Source organism: Hermetia illucens, chromosome 6 (assembly GCF_905115235.1).
Source record: "Hermetia illucens chromosome 6, iHerIll2.2.curated.20191125, whole genome shotgun sequence".
In the NCBI taxonomy this organism is placed as follows: Eukaryota; Metazoa; Arthropoda; class Insecta; order Diptera; family Stratiomyidae; genus Hermetia; species Hermetia illucens.
Genome location: NC_051854.1, coordinates 32,457,526 through 32,480,985, shown reverse-complemented (window position 1 = coordinate 32,480,985; position 23,460 = coordinate 32,457,526). Strand labels below are relative to the sequence as shown.

Genomic DNA, 23,460 nt, shown 5'->3' with positions numbered 1-23,460 from the left:
CCGCTTGTGAACGCGACAAGGGCTGAAGAAAAAGAAGAACATTCTTGAAATTTGGAATCAGGAACCTTTCCCGGGATGGAACTTGTCCAATCAACCAAACAAATATAACCCTTTTAGACACTGAAAAATGTCTGCAGTGTGGTTGCACTATTTGAATCTTCCGTCAGTGAGTGAAACTATTTCAAGTCAACCAGACAAACGGTAAGCCTCATGTAATTCTAAGCAAAAAATATGAAATAATTTTTTTTCCCATTTCTTAACCTTCTCCAGCAAAGGAGTCCAAAGCAAATATTATAATTTATTTCACATCAGAAGAAACGCTAATGGGAACCGACCTATTAGTACAAACCTATCGGTGTGTAACAGGAGCAGTACACCAATCTTCCATTTTCTCCTTTCGGAGAACTGTCACGATTGGGAGGAGGTCCTTGATATCACCCTCTTAACCGACAATGGGATTCTTAGGATGGAGAACTCAAGAATGTCTCACCAGAGATCCTTCTCAGAGGTCTCCAAACTTTCAGGGACCCCAGGTAGATCGACTGGAGCAAGTTTGGCCAAGTTATCAAGAAGAAACTCGCCGGTGCCAAATTGGTAACATTGGCATGACAGACGAAGCTGGGGACTGTCCAGCCTCAGGGTGATCTTAAACATCTGCTACAGACATAAATATTGGCAGCCACACAAGGACTCCCGGAAGAAGTACAATTCAGCTATCAAGACTACTAATAGTCGGAACATTGAAAGTACAAATTAATCTGCAGCCAGGAAGACTGAGTCAGAACCTCGCTTGGTAATTACCTAGGATAAGTTTGACTGAGCTATAAAAAGCTTCTCCGCATATAAACCTTCGGGTCCTGATGGCATAATGTCAGTCATACTACAGAAACAGCTGGGGAGGGTTGTGCCGTGGCTTGTCGAGATTTACCGGAGCTGAATCTCTTTAGGATACGTACCACAGTTTTGGCGACGCGCACGAATCGGTGCGGAAGTTTTCTCGAATACTCATAGTGTATCGGAGTCGTACTGTCCCCCAAGTTTCGCGTATTCCAAGCTGAATTACTGGCGATACTTAGAACCCTGGCAATGGCTGGGGCATGTTCCGAACCCCAAGCGTAACATAGCCATTATTACAAACAGCCAAGCAGCCATTAAGGCCTTATACTCAGCGGCGATATCTTCCACACTGGTGAAGCAATGCAGAAATGTGCTGAACCATCTGAGCGGCACACTCAAGGTCACCCTCAAGGTCACCCTCCACAGAGTTCCCGGTCATAGAAACATAGAAGGGAATGAGCAGGCTGACGGATTCGCCGGGCTCTGCTCTTGGTAGTCCTTCGGCGGGTACAGTTTGTGTCCCGCTGGCGACTGTAAAGGGTGGAATCTACTCGCACTACGTAACAGCCCCGGAACACAAATGGCGAAGGGTCACCGCCTATACCAAGTCAAGGCGGATTTAGCCCACTTATAACAAGACCCGATTGCAAAAACTGTTGTGCCATGCATACAAGATCCTAGACTCGGCATATCCTATGAATCGCATTGCCGAAGCTGCGGAGAAAAGGAGGAAACCCTCAGGCACTTCCTTCGTGAATGCTCTGAAGATCTGAGCTGGCTGGACTCTGCCTCGTTGCGTTCATCACATACAGCAGTCATGGTCTTAAGAGTTTGTGGCATCAAAACGGCGCACCACAGCGCTAATTGGGCTCCTCGGAACGGCCTCCGACACCTACCTATCTACCTAACCTTTTAGCTGCCACAGGCATTTAAATTTTATAAAAAAGTCTTTGATATACTGTTATAGCTAGGGTATTGGAACGAACGGTGAATCTTAGCTAAGACCTCGCCCTAAACGATGAATATCAATTTATATAAATAAAGAGAGCCAAAATTGTCTTTTTCTCTCCCAAAATTTTCTTCTTTCGTTTATTACAATACTCTAGATATCATAGCTTTTGAGTTATTGCGCCTTTAGTAAAACGCATATGGCGGCTAAATCGAAAAAAATACTTTATATTTGTATTTGTTGCTTCAACAAGATTTTTTTTTAATAATACTGGGACCAGAGCCAGCTTCTTGTGTCATACCATCCCCTATCATTATTCTTCTGAAGGACGAAGTTACAAAGATTTACACGACCAAATCGCATAATTTAAACCCCATTTGGATCTTAGGACGGCTTAAACTAATTGGAGCAAAAGGAGACGACTTTCCATTTCATACCGCACTCACCCATCAGGTGCCTTTCGTGAGGCTCGAAAATCAATCAATCACCAGCCCAGCTTCACCACCTCCGTTTTAACTATAGGATTAAGTTTTAAAGTTTCTCCTCCCGCTTCCAGAACAATATATGTATATATGTATGTGATTGGAATTTAATCTCTTTGAACTGGTAAATAAACAAGTATTACATCAGGGTTGATATCACAGAATTTCTTTTGTTTATTATTCAGAAATTAATAGTTATCAAACATATGACACCGGAAAGTTCGCAATTTTGCATTGGGGTGAAATCTCTAAGGAATTTAAAGTTCAACTCAGAGCCCTACAGAGCATAATTCTGTCACCAATACTATTCTCCTTATTATCTTCGTCCCCGATAACGGACAGCACAACAGCGCATTTATCTATAACATATTTCCTCAAAAACCGGAGCTCCCAATAAACATCAAGGTGAGGTTATTCCAAATGAAAGATCTACCCTTGGTGCTTTATGGTCGGAATAACGAAAAAATAACCGCTACTATAGCTCCAAAGATCAAAGTTTTCTTTAACTAGTATGTGGCCCTGCCACCGGGATACAGTGACTTGAAACAATTTTAAATGGAGAAGTACATCCGCCCACAGGCTAGATCCCGATGGATGTCGATGAGTCGCACATTGAAGTTATGCCATGCACCGCAATCCACTATCCCAAGATGGTCGAGGAGTAGATCGTGCAGGTCGTCTCTCTTCTTGAGGACAAGATTTCCGTTTACAGAATATTAATATAATAGATTTGCTAAATACTACTTTAAAATGGGTTGAATTCAGTAGCAAATTCAGCAAGAATCGGTGGTATAGTTAGAGTGAAGCTTTCGTACGGCAGGTCGCGGTTCAAATCTCACAGGTGGCAGTGGGATTTGTATCGTGATTTGACGTCGAATACCAGTTGAGTCAGCTGTGAATCAGCACCTGAGTCAAATTAGGGTAATAATTCCGGGCGAGCGCAATGCTGACCGCATATAGGGTACTGTAATCCAGCAATATACCGTTACGGTCCCGAATGCAGTTCTCTAACACTTCAAGGCCCTGATCCAATTGAATTGTTGCGCCAACGATTATTATTATTCTTCGCCACTTAATCTGATAAATAAGAAGAAAGCCCAAAATTTCATAGCATTTATATTTATGATAAACACAAATCGTAACAATAAATGCTCGGTCGTTCTGGCTGATCCATCACAAATCTTGTTTACGACTTCAGTTATCCCCTTTTATCACTCCAAACCAAACGCTAATGTATAGGTTTGCGTAGTATCATATATTTATAAGGACTGAATAACTCCTATGAGAATTTACACTCGCTGAATTATAATCAAATTACATACCTTATTACTTTCTCAGTAAGTCCAGTCACACAAGTTGCTATCGCAAGCATGAAGTTGACGAGTCCGAAGCTGGCATGAATCGGAACCATTGCAGCCCGGCATCCGTAGGTGGCGTTTTCACAACACAGGAGCACGAGGAAACTAGAAAAAGATTTAGAGAAAAAACATCAAGTACAACTCTAAAGCCATGAATACATAGATAGGTGTACATCGGAAATATACTTCATCAACAAGTCTCTGAGATTAAAATATTTATTACTGCGGAATGTAAAGTTTACACTTTATCCTGCCTATGCCTAATACATGCAAACCATTCATTCGAGAGGGTCTCACAGACGTCGAGAAGTTACAAGAAACGTAATTCTCAATGAGATACACACGAGTATGTACATATGTCTAGTACTATACTAGCTCGGGTGTTGAAAAATGAATCTATTATTGTCCCACGCAATTCGTTTCTGAGTATTTCTCATGTTCAACCTCGCCTGTCACCTATTCCCAATCCCTCTTTGAGAAACAATATGCAAGTCGTGAATAGTATATTTCCAATGTACGGTACCTATGTATACCTATAACTGAAATCCACGCGGCTTACCTGAAGAATCCAACAATAAATTGTAAAGCGAATAAGCCCATTGTGACGAAACCGAGCCACGAGTGGAGCGAATAAAAGTTGGGCAGTGGCGGCTCCTGCAAATTGTGCGAATCGAAAACAGCCAGGAATCCAACAACTATGCAAGGAATGGCGCAAGCATGGAAAAACATGTGAGCCAGCTTCACGTAGATATGTTTTAGACATCTGCATAATCTATACAGTAAAATTGCTGCAATATGTAAAGGATTGGAAAATATAAATGATCTCTTCTGCTATTGCAAAGTAGATGTACTTACAGAAGCCTGAAAAGGTAATAAAACCAGCAATCATAAGAACGGGATGAAGATTAAACTGCAACGTCGGATTTTCCGTCCACGCGAAACCTCCCCGGTAGTATATAACCCAAAAAAGTGTGAGGACCAGGACGCCAATTAGCAGAATCGTGGACAGGATAACTATCAACAGATATTCGAACCATGATCCGCAGTTCCATGTATTTTCAGTTTCTTCTTCGTATCTCCTGCAATGAACAAAAAAGGAAAATTTGAATTCATTCTTTTCAATTAAAAAGGTAAGAACGCGAATGACAATCATTTTCTTAAGTAACTTCTAAATAGTATCTTGAAATTCGTGCCCCGTCCAGACAATTGTTAATTAATTACTATTACTATACTATTTCTCCGTCTTTATCTGTAAAAGGAATAAAAGTCCGGAAAATCACTTCTCAGCACAAATAATCCAATTTATGGCTGCTCTAAATTGCTGAGTGGCGCGTCGCTATTGTAGTAGCTCCTTTATATGAGATTCTATCTAGGACTTCCTGAACGGTTTAGAGTCAATTGTTCTGCATCAAAGCGAAGCTTTCAATAGAAACCCCACTAATACTTTCACCTCCTTGTGCCTCTCGTCGATTATCTACCTTACCATGGCGAGAGAGCTCAATAGCAAAGATCCCGATCAACGATGAAACTCTGAGCGAGGAATGTATAGACTCAAATTCTTGATATATTCAAATGGGATTCAGTTATTAACGGAACAGCCAAAGCAGGCCGTTGACAGAGGTTGCCTACGCTGATACGAGGCTCCCACCGATGCCAGCTGCGATCATCAAAATCTTACCCACAAGTAAGTACTTGCTTACAGGCAAATCCACTCCGGACAAATTGCCTTCGCCCAAACCGCCTTCAAAGGAGCTGTCACCGTCAAGCTGCAGCCGATGGATGGAAATGGATCCCTTAACAACTGTGGCTCAAGGTAATCCAAAGCGGCAGAATCTTCGAACGATCCTACTGTCTTCCATACACGATCACACGGACCTGTCAGTTATGTCTGAACAGTCTGCAGTTGACCGGTGATTGGATCGTGTGTGGGGTCAGCCGAAAAGGATATCAGGTAAACCGGCATGTGTGTGGTTCGGCCGATGGTCGGCAACCGTCTAAAAAATGAGAGAGAATTGCATGCGCATCTTCATCGCTGAGAAACATTTTTACAAATAATCAAACACAAAAATATCTCAAATTTGCGTCTCAACGCCAGAGTGAAACTGTTAACGCCGTGCAGCTTGCTTGTATGTTTATGGCGTGTTCAGTCCAACGGATGGCAGAACAGCCGTAACTGACAGGCCTGCGTAATTATGAATAACCTGTTTAACTCAGAGTGCAACAACTATAACATCATTACAAAGCTATCGAAACGGATCGGGTTTTGATAGTGAGCAGTGCGAATAATTAGGGGGGAACTCTCCTTAGTTGTAAGGACTGCATCATCGCGAGGTGTTAGGTTTTACTTCCAATCGGTAGGTATATACCATAAAATGTTCCTCTTAAGCTCCGTCGACGACAGCACGAACAAATGGGTCAATTAGAACAACTCTTCCTTGCCTGATATTTCTAAGGCTATGCCAGTAAACTTGAAGAGGATTGCTGAGATGCCATCGTTCAAGAAGTGCTTTCTCTGGTCTCTAAAGGAGAATAAATCGATGACTGCGAGTAATTTGTGTAAAATTGAGTTATGCTCACTGTTATTGGCGCCTGTTGGCTTGTTTTGCATTGTATGTATAAATACAGTTATGCATTTGAAAAGGTCTTTCTAAGTCGCTAAGTTAATGAGACTTACTGAGTGCACCTGACATATGTTGCATGTTGCAGCATCTCGTTCCGTGGGTTCATGTAATGAATCCCATATCCAGCTCCGTCTTCTGTTTTAGATGCACCTCCTTTTCGGGAACGTTAATATTTTCCTATTTACGCCACCATTCTATTAGACTCAAAGTTTGTTGATAGGACTCATCATAGATAACAGTTGGGGTGACAAGTTCGTTTTTTCGAAAAAATTTGATTTTATAATTCAATATAGTTGCCTTTGAAGGCGATACGGCCATTATAGCGGTTATACCATTTTTCGATGCCAATTTTATAGATTTGTCTTGAGCCTCAAAATTGGCTTCAATTTCGGCGAATACGATTTTTCATCCGAGCTAAATTTCTTTCCAGCGAGCATTCTCTTGCGGTTTGAGAACAGGAAAAAGTCGCCAGGGGCCAGATCGGGAGAATACGGTGGATGCGGAAGCAAGTCGAAGTCCAATTCATGCAATTTTGCCATCGTTTTCATTGATTTGTGACATAGTGCATTGTCTTGATGAAACAGCACTTTCTTTTCCCTCAAAGGCTTCATTGACGCTATATATATAATAGCCGCTGTTGATGGTTTGTCCTTTCTCAAGATAATTGATGAATATTATACCATGCGTATCCTAAAATACTGATGCCAGCCGACTGTTCCGTCTTTGCACGTTTTGGAGACGGTTCATGTGCAGTTCACTCAGATGACGATCGTTGTGATTCTGGTGTGAAATAATGGAACCATATTTCGTTCATTGTCACATATCGACGCATGAATTCACGATTTTTATGGAGAAGGAGCTTCAAACACTCCTCAGAATCGTCAACACGTTGGTGATTTTGGTCGATTGTGAAGTCACGCGCCACCCACTTTAAACGCAGCTCCCGCATATCCAACCATTCATGCACGATGTGTCCAAGACTTTAGAGTCTCAGCTATCTTGATCTTTAGAGCCCCAGTTATCTTGATCAACTCCACTTTGCAGTCATTCAAAATTATTTTGTGGACTTTTTTGATGTTTTCGTCGGTAACAGCCCCTTTGGGATCTCCACTGTATGCATCGTCCTTGCTGATTTCTCATCGTTTAAACTTCTCAAACTACTTCTCAACGATGGCTTTTCTTGGGGTAAAGTCCGAATAATGTTTATCAAGACACGATCCACAAAGCGGCCTCTGCAACCCTCGGGGTCACCAAGCCAGGTAAGCGGTACATCAACCGAGATACTTGGCTTTGGAATGATAATGTTGAAATGAAGGTCCGTGAAAAGAAACGCCTCTACCACAAATTTCTCGACGATAAAACGCCTGCTAATTGGCAAATTTATAAGAAGGCCAACCGGTAACAAAGAAAGCGGTCGCTGTCACCCGAGCGAACCATTTCAAAAATCTTTACGATAAACTGGACACTCGGGATGGCGGGAGAGATCTGTATCGACTTGCTAAAAACCGTGATGAACGCACACAGGATATCGGACACTTCTGTTGTGTTAATGACAAGAACGGTACTTTGCTTACCAACCGTCGAGCCGCAACGGATAGATGGCGAGAATACTTCGAGCAGATTTCAACTGAAGAATTTGCTCATCCTCCAGGAGGCAATAAAACAGATGAAATCGGGGAAAGCAACAGGACCTGACGACATCGCATCTGAGCTCTGGAAAGCGAAGAGCTGGGACCCAACACTGTGGCTCAGTGAATTCTTTAACCGGGTTATTCAGGAAGGAAGAACACCATCTGACTGGCAAGAAAGTACCACTGTTCCAATATGGAAAAAGAAAGGTAGCCCAGCAGAATGTTCAAATTACCGTCCGATCCGGTTACTTTCCCATACCATGAAGATTTTTGAACGCATTCTTGACAACCGTATTCGCGAAATCGTTGAAATAACCGTGAATCAAGCCGGATTTGTCAAGAACTGCGGAACTACTGACGCAATACACGCTGCGCGGTTACTCATGAGAAACACCGTGAGAAGCATCGCCCTCTTTACATTACCTTTCTGGATCTAGAGAAAGCGTTTGACCGTGTACCACACGAACTCATCTGGTATGCTTTACGACAACACTTCGTGCCAGAAGAACTCGTGCGCTGGATCCAATTGCTCTACCACGATCCGAAAAGTAAAGTTCGAAGTATGGCGGGTGTATCAAAACCGCTTCGTGTCTCTGTTGGAGCTCATCAAGGAAATGCCCTCTCACCACTCCTCTTTGTCCTTGTTATGGACACCGTCACACGGGATATCCAACGTCCAGCGCCCTACACACTACTTTATGCAGATGATGTTTTCCTAGCACCTGATAGCAAAAATGATCTCGAGCAACTTGTTCAAAAATGGAATGATCGCCTCATGCAACACGGTCTCAGATTGAATTTAAACAAAACTGAATTTTTGACGACCATTCCCCATGAAACAGGCACAATCACTGTCACCGGCAGTGATCTGCCCAGAACTGAGCGATTTAAATACCTCAGGACAACGCTATCGGCCAATGGAGAACTGCGTTATGAAAATGCTTCACGCATTAACGCATGCTGGATGAAGTGGCGTTCCACAACTGGTGTCCTTTGTGATCGACGTATCAACGAACGTTTCAAATCTAAAATTTACCGCAATGTCGTCCGTCCAGTCACTCTCTATGGTTCGGAGTGTTGGCCAACCATAAAAGACAATGAACGGCGTCTTGCGGTAATGGAGACGAAGATGCTACGTTGGACTAGTGGCGTCACACGTTAAGTTCACATCCGAAATGAGGATATCCGCGATCGTTATGGGGTTGCACCGATCGTGGAAAAGTTGCGAGAGAGGCGTCTTCGATGGTATGGTCACACAATTCGTGCAAACGAGAATTCACTTGCCAAGATTGGTCTGAACATCGAAGTCGATGGTAAAAGACCAAAAGGCAGACCTAAGCAACGGTGGCTTGATACGCTAGAAAAGCCTCGAGATTGCACCCAGATCAGGCATTCGATAGAGCCAAATGGCGAAACCGATCATGACGAGCCGACCCCGCTTGTGAACGGGACAAGGGCTGAAGAAAAAGAATGTTTATCAAGCCAAGCTTTGGGTTCAACAGTATTTTTTCCGCCAAAAAGTAATACTTTATTAATACAAGAAATTCCTTTTTATACATTTTCTTCAAATTAACAAAAGTTGCTTCACTCAAAATGTCCAATCCCACAAACTAATAATCCGAGAGCTGTCAAATTTGTACATATGTCTTTTGAAGGTTCAGTCCAACTGTTATTTGCTGCATATGACCATGAGGTGGAAACCTAACGAATAGCATTGTGGAATAACGTAATGTCAGCGGACCAGGAAAAAGAGCGGATAGACGATAAAGTTTTTCGAATATCAGCATCCTAGAAGTGCATCGTGAGCAAACGGACTGCGGACCCGTGTACGGGCTTGGCATCATCATGCCAAAAATCGGTTGTTAAGGCCAATGAAGGGATGTGCCACCGCACACATCGACATAATGATCACAAGTTATAATCCCTGGAAAGTGCACTAAATCCATTGCCAGAATTGAAACAAACCCTCCTATGTAAGAATATTTGCATACAGAACTATTCCATTTTCACGTAGTTCGTAATGTATATGTATTTAACATGGCAAAGTACTCTTTTCAGTGGGATTTTGATATTCAGTGTGTTATACTGCAGTAAATTTACAGAAAACTGACAACTTTGAGTTACTATTCTATAATTTTGACAGTAAAATAACTTAAAAATTATAACTTTGTCAGTAATAGTAGGAACTTCTTAGATTTCTAAATTCCTGTGGTCAGTGGTCAGTCTCTAGCCACGTACTCCCCCTATATAACTGAAAATTAATAACAGTAACTCACTATATGTGTAGGTGTTTAAAGTGAAAGCCGTTCTACCAATTTTAACGCCAATTGATCTAACCATTTTTGAGAAAAGTGCATGTGGCAGACGAACGGACTGAACGGCAATGAACCGATTTTGGTAAGGTTTATGAAATGATTTAACAATGACATGGTAGCGTGATGGTTGAATTATTTGATCGTCAGCTCCTCGATCTTGTTGCCCCGGGTTCGATTCCCAATCATCGAGGATGTTTGTGTCGCTTTTTGTGCGTGTCTCGTAGTATATATACCTTTTATACATCATCCGATATTCAATTCGATGTGGTACTAACATTTTATCTCTTACGAAGTAATAACCAAATTGTTATATTGAGATGAATTTCAAATGGGTTTGCAACAACTTTTAAAAATGTAATATTATTATTAGCTTTATTTGAGCAGATGTCGTAACAGAGAGGCCTAGATAATATGTGCATAGACCACCCATTTTTTTCGAACAACGATATTTGGTGAGGAAAAGTTTGTAACCTCCCCCTTTTATATGTATGAGCGTCTCCCCTTAAGTTGAAAGGTTTTGTTTGATTCTTATATAAGTATATTTGAGTACAGAACTATCCCATTTGTACGTAGCCCATAATGTATACATGTATTGAGCATGTCAAACTGCTTACTTTAATGTGATATTGAAATTTAATATTTTGGGGTCCAGTAAATTGCTTAAAAAAAACAAATTTGAGCTATTGTAACTTTATCAGTAATAGGACGAGTTGTTTCAAATTTAGGGATACCAAGATTTGATAATAAATCTAGGATAAACGTAAACATAAACGGTTTCTAGTCAATTTTCCAAAAAAATGGTAATATACTAGTATTAACTTAAATATCGATATGGAGAGTATTTTGAGGCCTGGACATCATAAAAGCTTCTTGATTTTTTCAGATTTTTCCATTGAGTAGTTTCTGAGAATGAATCATCACTTTCTATTCCCAGCACTCCACGCCTTTTTGACAAACGTCAAAACTAACACTGATTTCGGAAAGTACTAATCGAGACCTTTTATTTGATATTCGATTATATTCGGTAAACAACCATTTTACACCCCCTTTTGCATATTTTGTTTTACAAACGAAACCTGAGAAAGGGACCAGTTGGAGTTTCATTGCATATGCACATATAAAAACCTATTTAAGTGTATGTATGCATCATCTAGCGGCTGAATTTGAACTTTGCTAGTAGCAAGAAGAAGATTAGCTCGATTAGGATCTGCCACCAAAACGGGGTTTAGCGCCAAGCAGTTCACTATCAAGTCTGCAATGAGCGACTGCAGAGGTTTACGACGCCGAATGTAGGCGTTTAAATGCACAACAGAGGTGAAAAAAGTCGGAATACTGGAAGCTGACGCTTCGGGTATTAAGGTTTTTTGTTCATCCTATGTAAGAAACCTCAACGCACATTTTTCTATCCCTATATAGTTACAAATCCAACATAATCCTTCATACTTTTCCAAACTACAAGACTTACGTACATATTACAGCCATAGATATTATCCTCACCCTAAACAAACAAACTGCCTATTTCCGAATACTGTGCATATATACGCACGTATATAAATCGTACCTATATTTTCGATTTACTTCGTGCACAAAATCATACATATGTACAAATATAGCACGTATATTAAATACTGCTGGTTTAATGTACAAATATATCTTAATATCTTAATTGGACCCTACCCGCAAACTTCATTAGCACGCATATATAGTGTATACCTACATACACACATACATATACAAATAACTAAAAAAACTAAAACAAAATATTAAATAGTTCTTTGAGACCTCATTCATACGAACTCCCTTGGGTGTGGTATTGATGAATTGATATGTTTTAGAATGCACGAAATTCACTAAAAATGGCAAAGTTTCACCCCCCATAACTTTGTTGATAATAGTTGGATTTTCTTTAAACTTGGCCAAGTTGTGCAATATGTTACCCCTTATTCCCGTACCGTATTTTGTACTTCTGCCATGAACATGAGCGGGGTTGCCGGGTAAATTTCTAAAATATGGAAATACGCTATTATTAACTTTATTTGTGCAGATATCGGAACCGGATGTATTTTGAGGACTAGATTTCGTATAGATGCACCGCTGTGATTTTTTTCAGATTTTTCGATTGGATAGGTTCTGAAAAAGAGACCTGTTACACTTTTTGGGGGTCATATTTTGAGTCCCCCTCCCGTATGTTTCACCCGATATCAAATAGTTTAAAAAAGTACTAATTGAGCCCTTTCATTTGATATCCCACATGGCCACATTTTATGAAAAAAAATTGTACACCCTCCATTCACATATATGGGGAGGCCCCCCTTAAACTAAACATAAAATGGCGGCACTTGCTGTATGTAAAGGGAACAACAGATCACATGCTTCCACTAAGTTTCGTGACAATCGGTCTAGCCGTTTCTGAATAAATCCGCTGTAACAGACAGACGGACAGACAGACATCGACTCGATTCTAATAAGGTTTTGTTTCACACAAAACCTTAAACAACAAGAACAAGAGGCTACTAGAACTTTCTTCCTTAGAAAGATGTTTTCAGATCTGCAAAAGCTGGCAGCATTTCAAAGGAGTGGACAATGGGCCTTAAATAGGAAGCCTGAGTACTCGGGCTGTGGCTCATGCAAATCTCCTTTCAAAACACCCCACCCATTATCCAAGAACCCACGTCTTACCGTACCTATAAAGTTAATGGCAAACTGTTGCATTCACATTCTGTGTCTAAGAATGATTTATCGAGACGAGACGCATTTGCCATTGTAGTATTCTATAATTTGATTCCCACGACCATAATTTCTGATGCCTTGGTCAATGAAGATGGTTTATGTATCCACATATCACACGATACCGAGCAGATAATGATATCCAAGCATGCCAAAAATTACTCGTAATTAAAAACCAACTTGATATTTGTGCCAATGCGGATGCGGTGAAAATTGGTTACTTCCTTTTCGAAAACCAACGTTCACACCAATTGTAAGAAAGAGTCCAACCATAGCCAGTATGAAGTTGTTACAATAGACGCATTGCACAATAAACTTTCCATTGAAAGAACCACTTAACAACCATCAAACTTTAAGACACTTTAATTTTTGAAACGAGCTTTGGATACATAATTACTATTATATATATGAACATAATATGCAGATCCAACTGAAGCATCTAATGGAAAAACTCTGAAGAAAAAATGAATCAAAATTCTGGATGGCGTTGAATTCTGGAGCTTATCACTATTAGGAATGGTCGGAAATGATCAGGAGCGCAAAATTTTACCGAAAATTAAAGCCTTAATATCAGGGGCGAATTTAACAAAATGGTAGGCTTGGAATGTGAATAGTAGCCTTTAGTGAAAACTACACTGAAGAAATCGTAAGGAATAATCTAAATCTTAAATTGAGTCGAAGAAATGAGGAGGATTTAAATTCCACGAGCAAAGAAAGCGGGCCGTATCGACCATAGAAGTCAGCAAACAACTAAAGTCCAGGTCCAGCATAAGTAGCTCGCGATGTCCAGTTAATTCGTTCTTTTTGTGAAATTTGACGTGTGGCCCCAATTTTTGTTTCTCAACATTTTTCAGGGTACTAAAAAACTGAGACATACGCGATAAAAACGCAGCAGGACTTGCATTTCGGCAAAATAAGAAGGCAACGACAAAAGAGATTTTTGCACTGCATTGGATAATGGTAATGGGAATAGCAACTAAGTTCATTATCTTACATCTGGATGACTCCTAGTGGTTTCAGCCTAGCGCTAGAAAAAACCGAAGTAGTCACCTTGACCGGAAAGAGAATCCCGACCCTGCGCCTCATATCGATTCGAGAGTGGACTATAGAGTCCAAATCAGCGGTTAAATACTTTGGTTTAATGCTTGACTCGAAGATGGTCTTCTTCGAGCATATCAAAACAGCAGCGGTAGGGCTGCCTTGTTCAGGTGCAGAGACGGGAAGTGGCGTCTGTTAGTCGCAATCGCCTCGGAACCGGCCGTGATGTCGATCGCGAGAATTATCCTTGTTACCCCCCTTGCTAAGGAACTTAAAGCTATTTACAGCCGGAAGTTTGAAGATTTAAGAGAGGTGGCTGCCCGTGAAGAACGTCAACGGACACTTACCGAATGCCAACTCTATTGGCAAAATAAGCCAAGAGGCAGATGGTGTGTACGGCCCATCAATAATTTAGAACCGTGGCAAGATCGAACGCATGGTAAGGTTGACTACTTCCTTACCCAACTTTTAAGTTGGTATTAAGGTTTTCAGTCTTATCTGCACAAGATTGAAAAGACACGATCTCCTAATTGTCTATGTTCTGCAATTGAGTGGCGGACCATGCCGAACACACCTTTTTTCTTGTGAAAGGTTGGTAGTCTTTCGTCATCAACCTTATGCTCCCTCCAGAAAACATTGTCAGAAATATGCTGACGAGCGCTAGCAGATGGGGTCGTGTTGCACATCATGTTCGAGCTCTTCTTGTTACGAAGAAGATTGAGGCGCAGAGTAGTGAATTATAATGGCAAATGGCGATATGTTAATAATGACAAACGGGCGCAATACAGAGAGATACACGATAAAATGGGAGAGGATGCCCAGAGATAAACAATATTTAAATTAATTTTTATATAAAGTTTTTGTATTCCAGAAAAAGCAATGTAGCAAAGCAAATAGATTTCACATAACTTTTATATTTTTGATTATCCATATTTTAGAATTGTTTGTTGCTGAACAATATTAGCAAAAAACTCTTTCCTGTGGAACATGGGACAACTACACACTTTATTATAATCTGTTCACTATCTGTCTGTCCTTTGCCTATCACAAAACTTTACTACAAACACTCATTTAAAAAGTAGGAGGGGCAATTGTTCCATCTAAGCGTCGTAATGAGTGGAGAGAAATCCAATGCGGTGTTAGTTGAAAACACTATTATGCTAATTTAGATATCCAACCAAAATAGCAATTCCTCCGCGGAACGCAGGAATATCATCAAAACTTTGAAAAATGGTGTGGCTATCTGTGAGATACATTTGGGAAATTTTTAGATTGAAAAGAAACATTCTTCGTAGATCGGATTCAAAATCATTTGCTGCTTACCAAATTTGGTTACTATATAAGGACGAAATTTGTTGTTCCTCAGAATGCTTACTTCCTTTAACTCGATGGTGTATATGCATACAGCTGCTACGCCCCACCAAGTTTGACAATGCTTGATAATCTTGTTCTTGACGCAAGGGGAAGAAGTCCAAAGGTGACTGCTGGTGATTTCAATGCTTGGGCCCTAGAGTGGGCAAGCAGAGAATCAAATGCTAGGCGACGCAGTTTATTAGAAGCTTTTGTGCAGATGGATATGGTTTCGGCTAACGAAGGTACTGCAAACACCTTTCAGAAAGGGGGTTCAGGATCGGTTATAGACCTGACCTTTGTCAGCCCTGCGCTGGCACGTGGTATGTCCTGGTGCGTCAGCGAACGCTACACCCACAGCGATCACCAGGCAATCTTCTTTGAGACATGTGTCAAGCCACAGGACAAAGAGCTATCATGTCCGAAACCTAAAAAGATTTCAGCCTGGTTTGCAAAATCTTTGGATGAGAGGACCCAGAGCATGTATTCTTCCACTGCCCGAGATTTGTGGAAGAAAGGAGGTATCTAGAGGACACTCTAGGAGAGGTGCTGGTACCAGAAAATCTGGTGCCGAAAATGCTAGCACATCAAGAAAATTGGGATGCGGTCGACTCCATGATCGCATCTAACCAAACTGAGAAAGGCAGACGAGCGGATAAAAGCGCGGTCACGTGCGCCGCGTTTAGAAGAAAGGTGACTAAGCTAGAATGAGCTGACTCCGCCCCGTGATGGAATACCTTATAGTGTGTGGTGTGTCCAGACCAGTGTCTTTTGAAAATTTCCACCTGCTGAAAAAAAACAGACAGACGGACAGATAGACAAACTGCGAAAAGCAGAAGAAGTGAGGAAGGCGCGGTTTCACACAAAACCTTAAAAAGACCTTTTAATAGGCGAAACGACTAAGGAAGGGCGACAATTCCATTACGGGTTATCCCATGGGATAGAACTCACTATTTCAGAATGGCCGACAAGTAGGTCGTCCCAAAACTAAGTGGTAAAACAGGAGAAGTGCAACGTCGAGGCAGTTGAAGCGCATTACCGTGAACCAACAGCAATCGCACGTAGGTGATTGACGCGCTACGCCCCATGTAGAGGACTATGACTACCATAACTTTTCAAATATTTGCATTCTGGAGAATTCAATGAAACCTGATTCATTTTTACCTCATTCAAACTGAAAGCATTTTTTCATAGTCGAAATAATCAGATGATTCATTTCATAATCTTGTCTTTTTTTACTCACAACACATCAGCAAACCGACTTACCTAGCCACAATAAATGATTCAGCCATAATAATAAATTCGCAGTGCGTGTTGTATATTATAGGTGGTTAAATTGTAAGCCAAATATGATAAGAATATGGTTAGCTTCCTTTCATTACATCCCTAAGACTTTTTATTAAGGAAGTTTGAAACCCTAAAAAGAAAGTTCATTAGGATGTTCCCGTTTTTGCAAAAAAACCATTAACCATCTGATTGACCCCATAATGTCTGATATAGGTAGCTCATTGTAGTGAAGGGCAAATATTCCGTGAAGATGTAAATTTCAAAGAATGTCCATCCGCTGTCAGATACAAGATATCCCCTCCATTAAATCTTTTGAATGCTTGCAGACGCGCTTGCTGGAAATGAAAAGGTGGATCTAACGGCGAAGAAGCGGCTTGTAAAAACGACAAGGGGTGTGTCGTATGTTGTGCGCCCTAATCACCACTTAATCACTATCGGAAAAGTAACACAAAAAGTGTCAATCGTTCCTGCGTCTCCATATTTTCCGGAACAATTCAAAAATGTCATTAGGTCGATTCTAGATATCGGAGAGGTTTTTTCCAGAAGAAAGACATTCTTGTATCAGCTTTTCCTTTTTTCCAAATTAAAAATATGATACGACTAATGACTTTGTCTTAATGACAACAACCTGCTATCGTGTCCTTTGACGCATTTCACCATTCATCATTTTCCGTATCAGCAACTTTGCAAGATGAGGGCACATATACTCCATATACTATACTCACATATAACGTAAATTTACATCATGCCCGCACGTACCTTTCAACGCTTGCACCTGTGTAATATATGAATGAGGTGTTTAATGGTGAGGTGACAATAGGCTCAACCCTACGACATGCGCTAGTTAGTAGGATGTCTTGGAAGGAAGCATTTGAACTGAGAACAGTGCTTTTTCTGCTCCAAGGAACACTAGTCATTTATAAACCATAATGTCAAATTACTCCCTAGGATCCTATTAACAATTTAACAAGGAGCACGAGAAAATACTGCTTCCTGATATGAGAGGAAGGATTGTTACGTACTGACCAAAGTTAACCCTTCAATGAAAGGTGTTCAGTTTTCCATTTAGTTTTCAAATCACATTTCCAAGTGTTGAAGAAGTAGTTGTTATAAATTTAAACCCTTTTCGAATGATTTTCATCAATCTCAGGGAAAGATGCAGAGATTTCATTACAAAAACATATTTCTCTGCATGTTCACTTGATGAAGGGTTAATTCTTCCCTTCTCCCATAAAACATAACTGACCCAAGAGAGGATTGCCAGAAATAGATTCAAAACTAGGTAACAAATGTACGTTCCCACGCAAAGTTTCAAGTTACATCGTTAGGTGTGTGGAGAAGGAACAGCATACTCGAAACAAGGATAGCGCCCCAGGACAAAGAAATGCATGTACAACAGCACTGCAAAAGTTATATACGTACATATATCTAAGTATGTATATTCATTTAGTATCACGGAGTCCTGGTGGGAGGTGATGCAGATAGGAAGCAAGTAAAGTCATAACACTGGTACCCCCCGGGACCCGAAAGATGTCAGTGCAACCCCCGGAGCCAGATATCGAGGCCACGTCAGCTTTGCATTCAATTTGCATTGCAATGTCTCCCAGTAGTGCTAATTGTAGGCAATTTGTAATCGACGAGTATCAAGCAGGTCATTTACATTTCAATTGGTTTAAACTTTTATAGCATTTCCTCAAAGCTATCATAAACTTCATCATAGACTTGTCTGCGTTGACTCTGCATCTTTTATTTAGGGTATTTGGAATTGATGCTAAGAACGACGTCGAGTTTGCAGCTTCTGTAAAATTTATGGTGACGATAAGGTGCACTATGGAAGCGGACTTTATAATTCATGACTGTTGAATGATTTGAGCGGAAAGAACAGGTGTTCGTCAGATTTGATTAGATTTTAATTGAATAATGATCCCATATGGAAGGTGAATTAGTGAAACCGTTTTGTGTTGCAAAGAAAATATCTAGAACACAACCACTTATTTAGAGTAGGAGGAAAGCTTGTTGTAAAATCTAGGTGACGTAAGCCGCACGCACTCCATGATCCTAAGAAATGGGAACTATTCACTTGTCAGTAAGATAATGTTGGTACTTTATCAGAATGCCCACTTTTCCAACTCTTCTGGAGCATACAATCATTCTAAGTACAGTTCAGAGTAAAGGTTGAATTTTTAACCACATTCCTCCCAAACACACAAGCAGGAAGCGGAAGGTACAGTATCGACTTTTTAGTCCTAAAAGTACTAAACTTCTAAATTCAGTATCTTTTGAAATTTATCAGTACCTCCATGCTTGTTCTCCAGTACTTTTTTTCTATGAAATAAAACCATACCAAAATTGGTTCAATGTCTGTCTTTCTGCCCGTCTGTCACACACAATTTACTTCCAAACGGCTGGAATTATCGTCACGAAATTTGGTGAGAATATGTGGTCTGTGCACCGCTACACGTGCAGTGAGTCGCATTATTTTCTGTTGGATTTAAGGGGAGTCCATATATGCGAAAGGGGAGAACAAAACTTTTTTTAACAGAATATGGTCGTGTGGGGTATCGAATGAACGGACTCAATTAATCACACTTTTTGGTACCTTAATTTTCCCGCTTCCGATAAAATTGGGAAGGATCCATCTCGAAGAGCAGGCGTGACTGCCGCGATTTTTCAACAAACTTCCTTCCTCCTCAATGTATCCACCTTTCGGCGAAGTTGAAAATTGAACCCTACCGTTATGATATCAAAATAGCACCACTTTGATGGGACATAACTTCAGGAAGGTAACAACTATTCATTTTCAATGAGGTTAGAGATTATCTGTCTTCTTTACCGCAAATCGAGTTAGCCATAATAATATAAAAAAAGTCGGAAATTGGAATGAAAGGATCTTTTGAGATAATAATATTTGCGTGAACGATGGTTTCATTTATTATTATTACATAGCTCGTAATTGACATCTTATTGATTAGGGACTAATTTGACGCAAAATAAGCAACTTCGACATACTGCAACTTTGTCGATAATATAAGAATTTCAGCAAACTTCCCAGTATGACGACTCATATTAAAACCTATGTTCACGAGAGTGTGATGAACTTAAGGATGGTTCGCAGTAAATATAAAAAATATATTAATCAGTATCATCATCAACGACGCAACAGCCGGTAATCGATCTAGGCATGCCTTAACAAGGAACGCTGAGGTCCACCAGATCGATATCCCTAAAAGCTGTCTGGCAACCTGGCCTAAGCCATCGCTCCATCTGATGCAGAGTCTGCCTCGTCTTCTTTTTCTGCCAGAGATGTTGCCTTATAGACTTTCCAGGCTCGATCATCCTCATCCATACGGATTAAGTGACCCGCCCACCGCAACTTGTTGAGCCGGATTTTATCCACAATCAGACGGTCGTGATATCACTCATAGATTTCGTCGTTATGTAGGCTACGGAATAGTCCATCCTCATGTAGGGGGCCAAACATTCTTCGGAGGATTCTTCTATCGAACCCGGTCAAGAGTTCGCAATATTTTTTTGCTAACATCCCAGGTCTCCGAGGAACACATAAGGACTGGCAAGTTCATTGTCTTATATAGTAACAGCTTTGACCATATAGTGAGACGTTTCGAGTAAAATAGTTTGTGTAAGCTGAAATGGGCTCTATTGGCCGCCAACAACCGTGCGCGGATTTCATCGTCATAGCTGTTATCGGTTGTGATTTTCGACCCTAGATAGGAAACATTTTCAATGGTCTCAAAGTTGTAGTCTTCTATCTTCATTGTTTTCATTTGATCAGTGCGATTCTTTGTTGTTCGTTCTTTCGTTTTGGGCGCTGATGTTGCCACCATGTACTTCTTCTTGCCTTAATTAATGTGCAGCTCAAGATCTCGTGCCACCTGTTCGATCTGGATGAAAATAGACTGTATCTCGGGTTGTTCTTCCCTTAGCCCTTAATACAGTATGATTAACTATATTTGAGCAGATATCGGCGTGGGGGCTATTTCAGCGCCTAGGTGTCATATAGTAGTATCATCATGGTTTTTTTACGATTTTCTGATGCCTAATTTATGAGAATGGTCCCGAAATTTTAGTGACCCTTTTTTAACCCCCCTCACTCCCCCCCTTTCTAACCGGGTTCAAAATTAATACCTGATTTTGTACTAATGGAATCCTTTCTGTTGATAGCTCAAGTGACTATATTCTGTAAAGAAAAAAATTTACACCCACCTTTAGCTTTAATGGGAACCTCCCCTAAAATTCAACGTAGAATGATGTAACTCACAGTTCACAGTTGCCACCTTTCCATCAACTTTGGTGTAACCATTTCTAAGAAAAGTGTGTGTGACAAACAGACAGGCAATAAACGGATTTTAAAAACCCGTTTTGTAGCACCATCACTTTTAAACTTAAAGCTACCAAAATATTACCTTCGACGCTAACGATTATTCAACATTTTTTCGAATAGCTGAACAGGTTTTATATTTAACTATTATAAATAAGTGGGAAGACTAAGATTCTAGGGTGAAATTCGAAGGAGGTAAATTTCAAAAATATAATAATATACTATCACATCACATCATTATTTTGAAGCTCAACACTATGTCTCCGACGTCCTCGAGGACTTCTCTTGTAGGCAAATTAAAGAGCAACTCATAAAACGGTTGGTTGGTGACAAAGTCGCTTGAGCTTGAGGACCAACTACGAATACACATTTAGGGAGTTTTTTATCTTCGGCTCAACATCCAATATATACTGGGAGACCTCAGACACGGCACAAGGCCATATATTCCGGCCAATTTCCGAAGGAATTATTTCACGCCAAGGTATTTCTGGCCGTTCATGAGCAAGGACATTAATTCGTGGGCCAGACAGTGAATTGCATGCCAGAAGTACAAAATTATAAATCATATAAGGAAAGAGGTAGGAGTGTTCCCTCGGTCCACCAAGTTACCAATCCACCTCAACATAATTGGCCTTTGACGAGACTCGCATGATCTCAGGTATTGACTCACAATCATCGATAGGTTTACGCGGTTTTCTGAAGCGATACCTCTGAAAAACAATGCCGAGAGTGGATTCCATGCTTTGGTGTGCCGGCAATTATAATCATGGTAATGCAGTTTGAGTTCTCCCTTTTCTCAGACTTGGGCAAACTCCTCGACTTTAAACGCCACCAAACAACCGCGTACCACCCGCAGTGCAATGGGATACTCGGAAGGTGGCACAGGACACTGAAGGCCGCTATAAAGGCCTAAGGCGATCCTTCTTGGTCCCAGGTCCTACCTCTCGTTCTTCTTGGGCTCCGAACAGCCAATCGCGTAGAATTTGCTGGAAGTCCCGCGAAGCTGGTATGCAAGGAGAACCTGAAACTCCTTGTTCTTGACATCAGGTCGGGATTTAAATACATACCGGTCTGTTGTGTCTGTTCAAGGACGCATCGCCAAAGATAAAGCAACCACCACCCACCAACAATGCGAAAACCGTGGCTGACGTAACTAGGGAGCTCAAATCTTGTACGCACGTCCTAGTTAGAACGGATAGCCCTCGGAAACCGCCACCTTATGAGGGCACCTTCAAAGTCTACTACCGAAGCCGATGTTGATTGAATAAATTTTCTACCCGTTAATTATATAGTAAATAGACCGTCATGGATGACAGTGTATATTTTTACAACTTGGGTGGTAGGTGTGAACAAGAATACGACGGGTTAAGTTCAACCAAGGGATATGAGAATTATTCAAAATGCATGACCAGAAACGTAGTTTAAAGAAAGTTCTAGAACTTTTCGACAATAAAAAAGATTTTAGTCAACAAGACGCGTGTACCATAATTACTGAAGAATAGCTTGGAATTAACTATTACGCACATCCACCTTCGATTTTGAACTACATGTGCATATAAAATACACATCTATATAGGAAGTACCAGCATGTGGTTATGGATTTTAATTTTTTTAAGGGGGTCATCCCGTGTGTCGGATTCGCGGCATCAAATTTTTTTTTGGCATCAATTATATCTAGATATAGTGTAGAATATATGGGCAAAGTGATTTTTTGATATTCAGAGTTGTTCGGAAATTATAATGTTAAACACGTGATAAGCAACATGCCAGATTTATGTCAATCGCCGTAATAAAACTCGTATTTATCGATCCGAATGACGTTCGAATGACTTCGCTAAGAGGACGAAAATTGAAACCAAGGCTGTACATGTGTTTCTTCAAGAAACCTAAGGTTTATGGATTAGGTATAGCAGATTAATGGTCAATTAAGGTTTTATGGTTGAAAATCGCATTCTACTTTTTAAATGCATTTTGCTCGAAACTGCATGTTGAAAATCGGATGCCACCATAGCCCAAAATCTATCCAACGAAATTATTTGCAATTTTCCCGACTTATTCAGAACATATTTCTACGGTCCGCAAACAATGATAATTGAGATTCGTTCAGTAGTTTTTTTTTAATTCATTAAAGAAGCCTTAAAAAACACCAAAATTCAGAAAAAAACTTTTAACACGGCACCAAAAATTTAGCTTTTAATATTTTTTAATAATCCTAGTTTGCGGACTGTTGTTAAGTATGGACGTTTAAATTTCGTTTACCTTTTTTCTTTAAGATGATCACAGCGCCCTCTAGCGTGGCAGCAGAAAAACACCTTTTTTTGGAGATTGGTGTATAAATTGCCCTGTATTTCGATAACCAACTATGCGATTGGGGTGCACGCTCAAGACATTAATAAATCTATGGTGAAAAATTCGTATTTGTATCTTTATCCAGTTCTTCACAAAAAATTCCTAAAAAAAACCAAAAAAACGGCATTCACACGGGATGACTCTCTTAAGTCGAAATACCTATAACTCGAACCATTT

At 40.5% G+C, this 23,460-nt stretch overlaps 1 protein-coding gene across 4 annotated transcripts in view; it reads right to left on the bottom strand.

Annotated features, from left to right (window-relative positions):
* The window catches only part of LOC119658909 (probable ascorbate-specific transmembrane electron transporter 2), a 210,224-nt gene that overhangs the window by 6,000 nt on the left and 180,764 nt on the right, over window positions 1-23,460 (bottom strand). For all 4 annotated transcript variants that reach the window (XM_038066715.1, XM_038066716.1, XM_038066718.1 and 1 more), the window contains 3 exons: window positions 4,482-4,705; window positions 4,186-4,414; window positions 3,591-3,731 (listed from right to left, as the gene is read on the bottom strand). In XM_038066715.1, coding sequence (XP_037922643.1) covers window positions 3,591-3,731; window positions 4,186-4,414; window positions 4,482-4,705 — 594 coding nt within the window. The remainder of the gene's footprint in view (window positions 1-3,590; window positions 3,732-4,185; window positions 4,415-4,481; window positions 4,706-23,460) is intronic.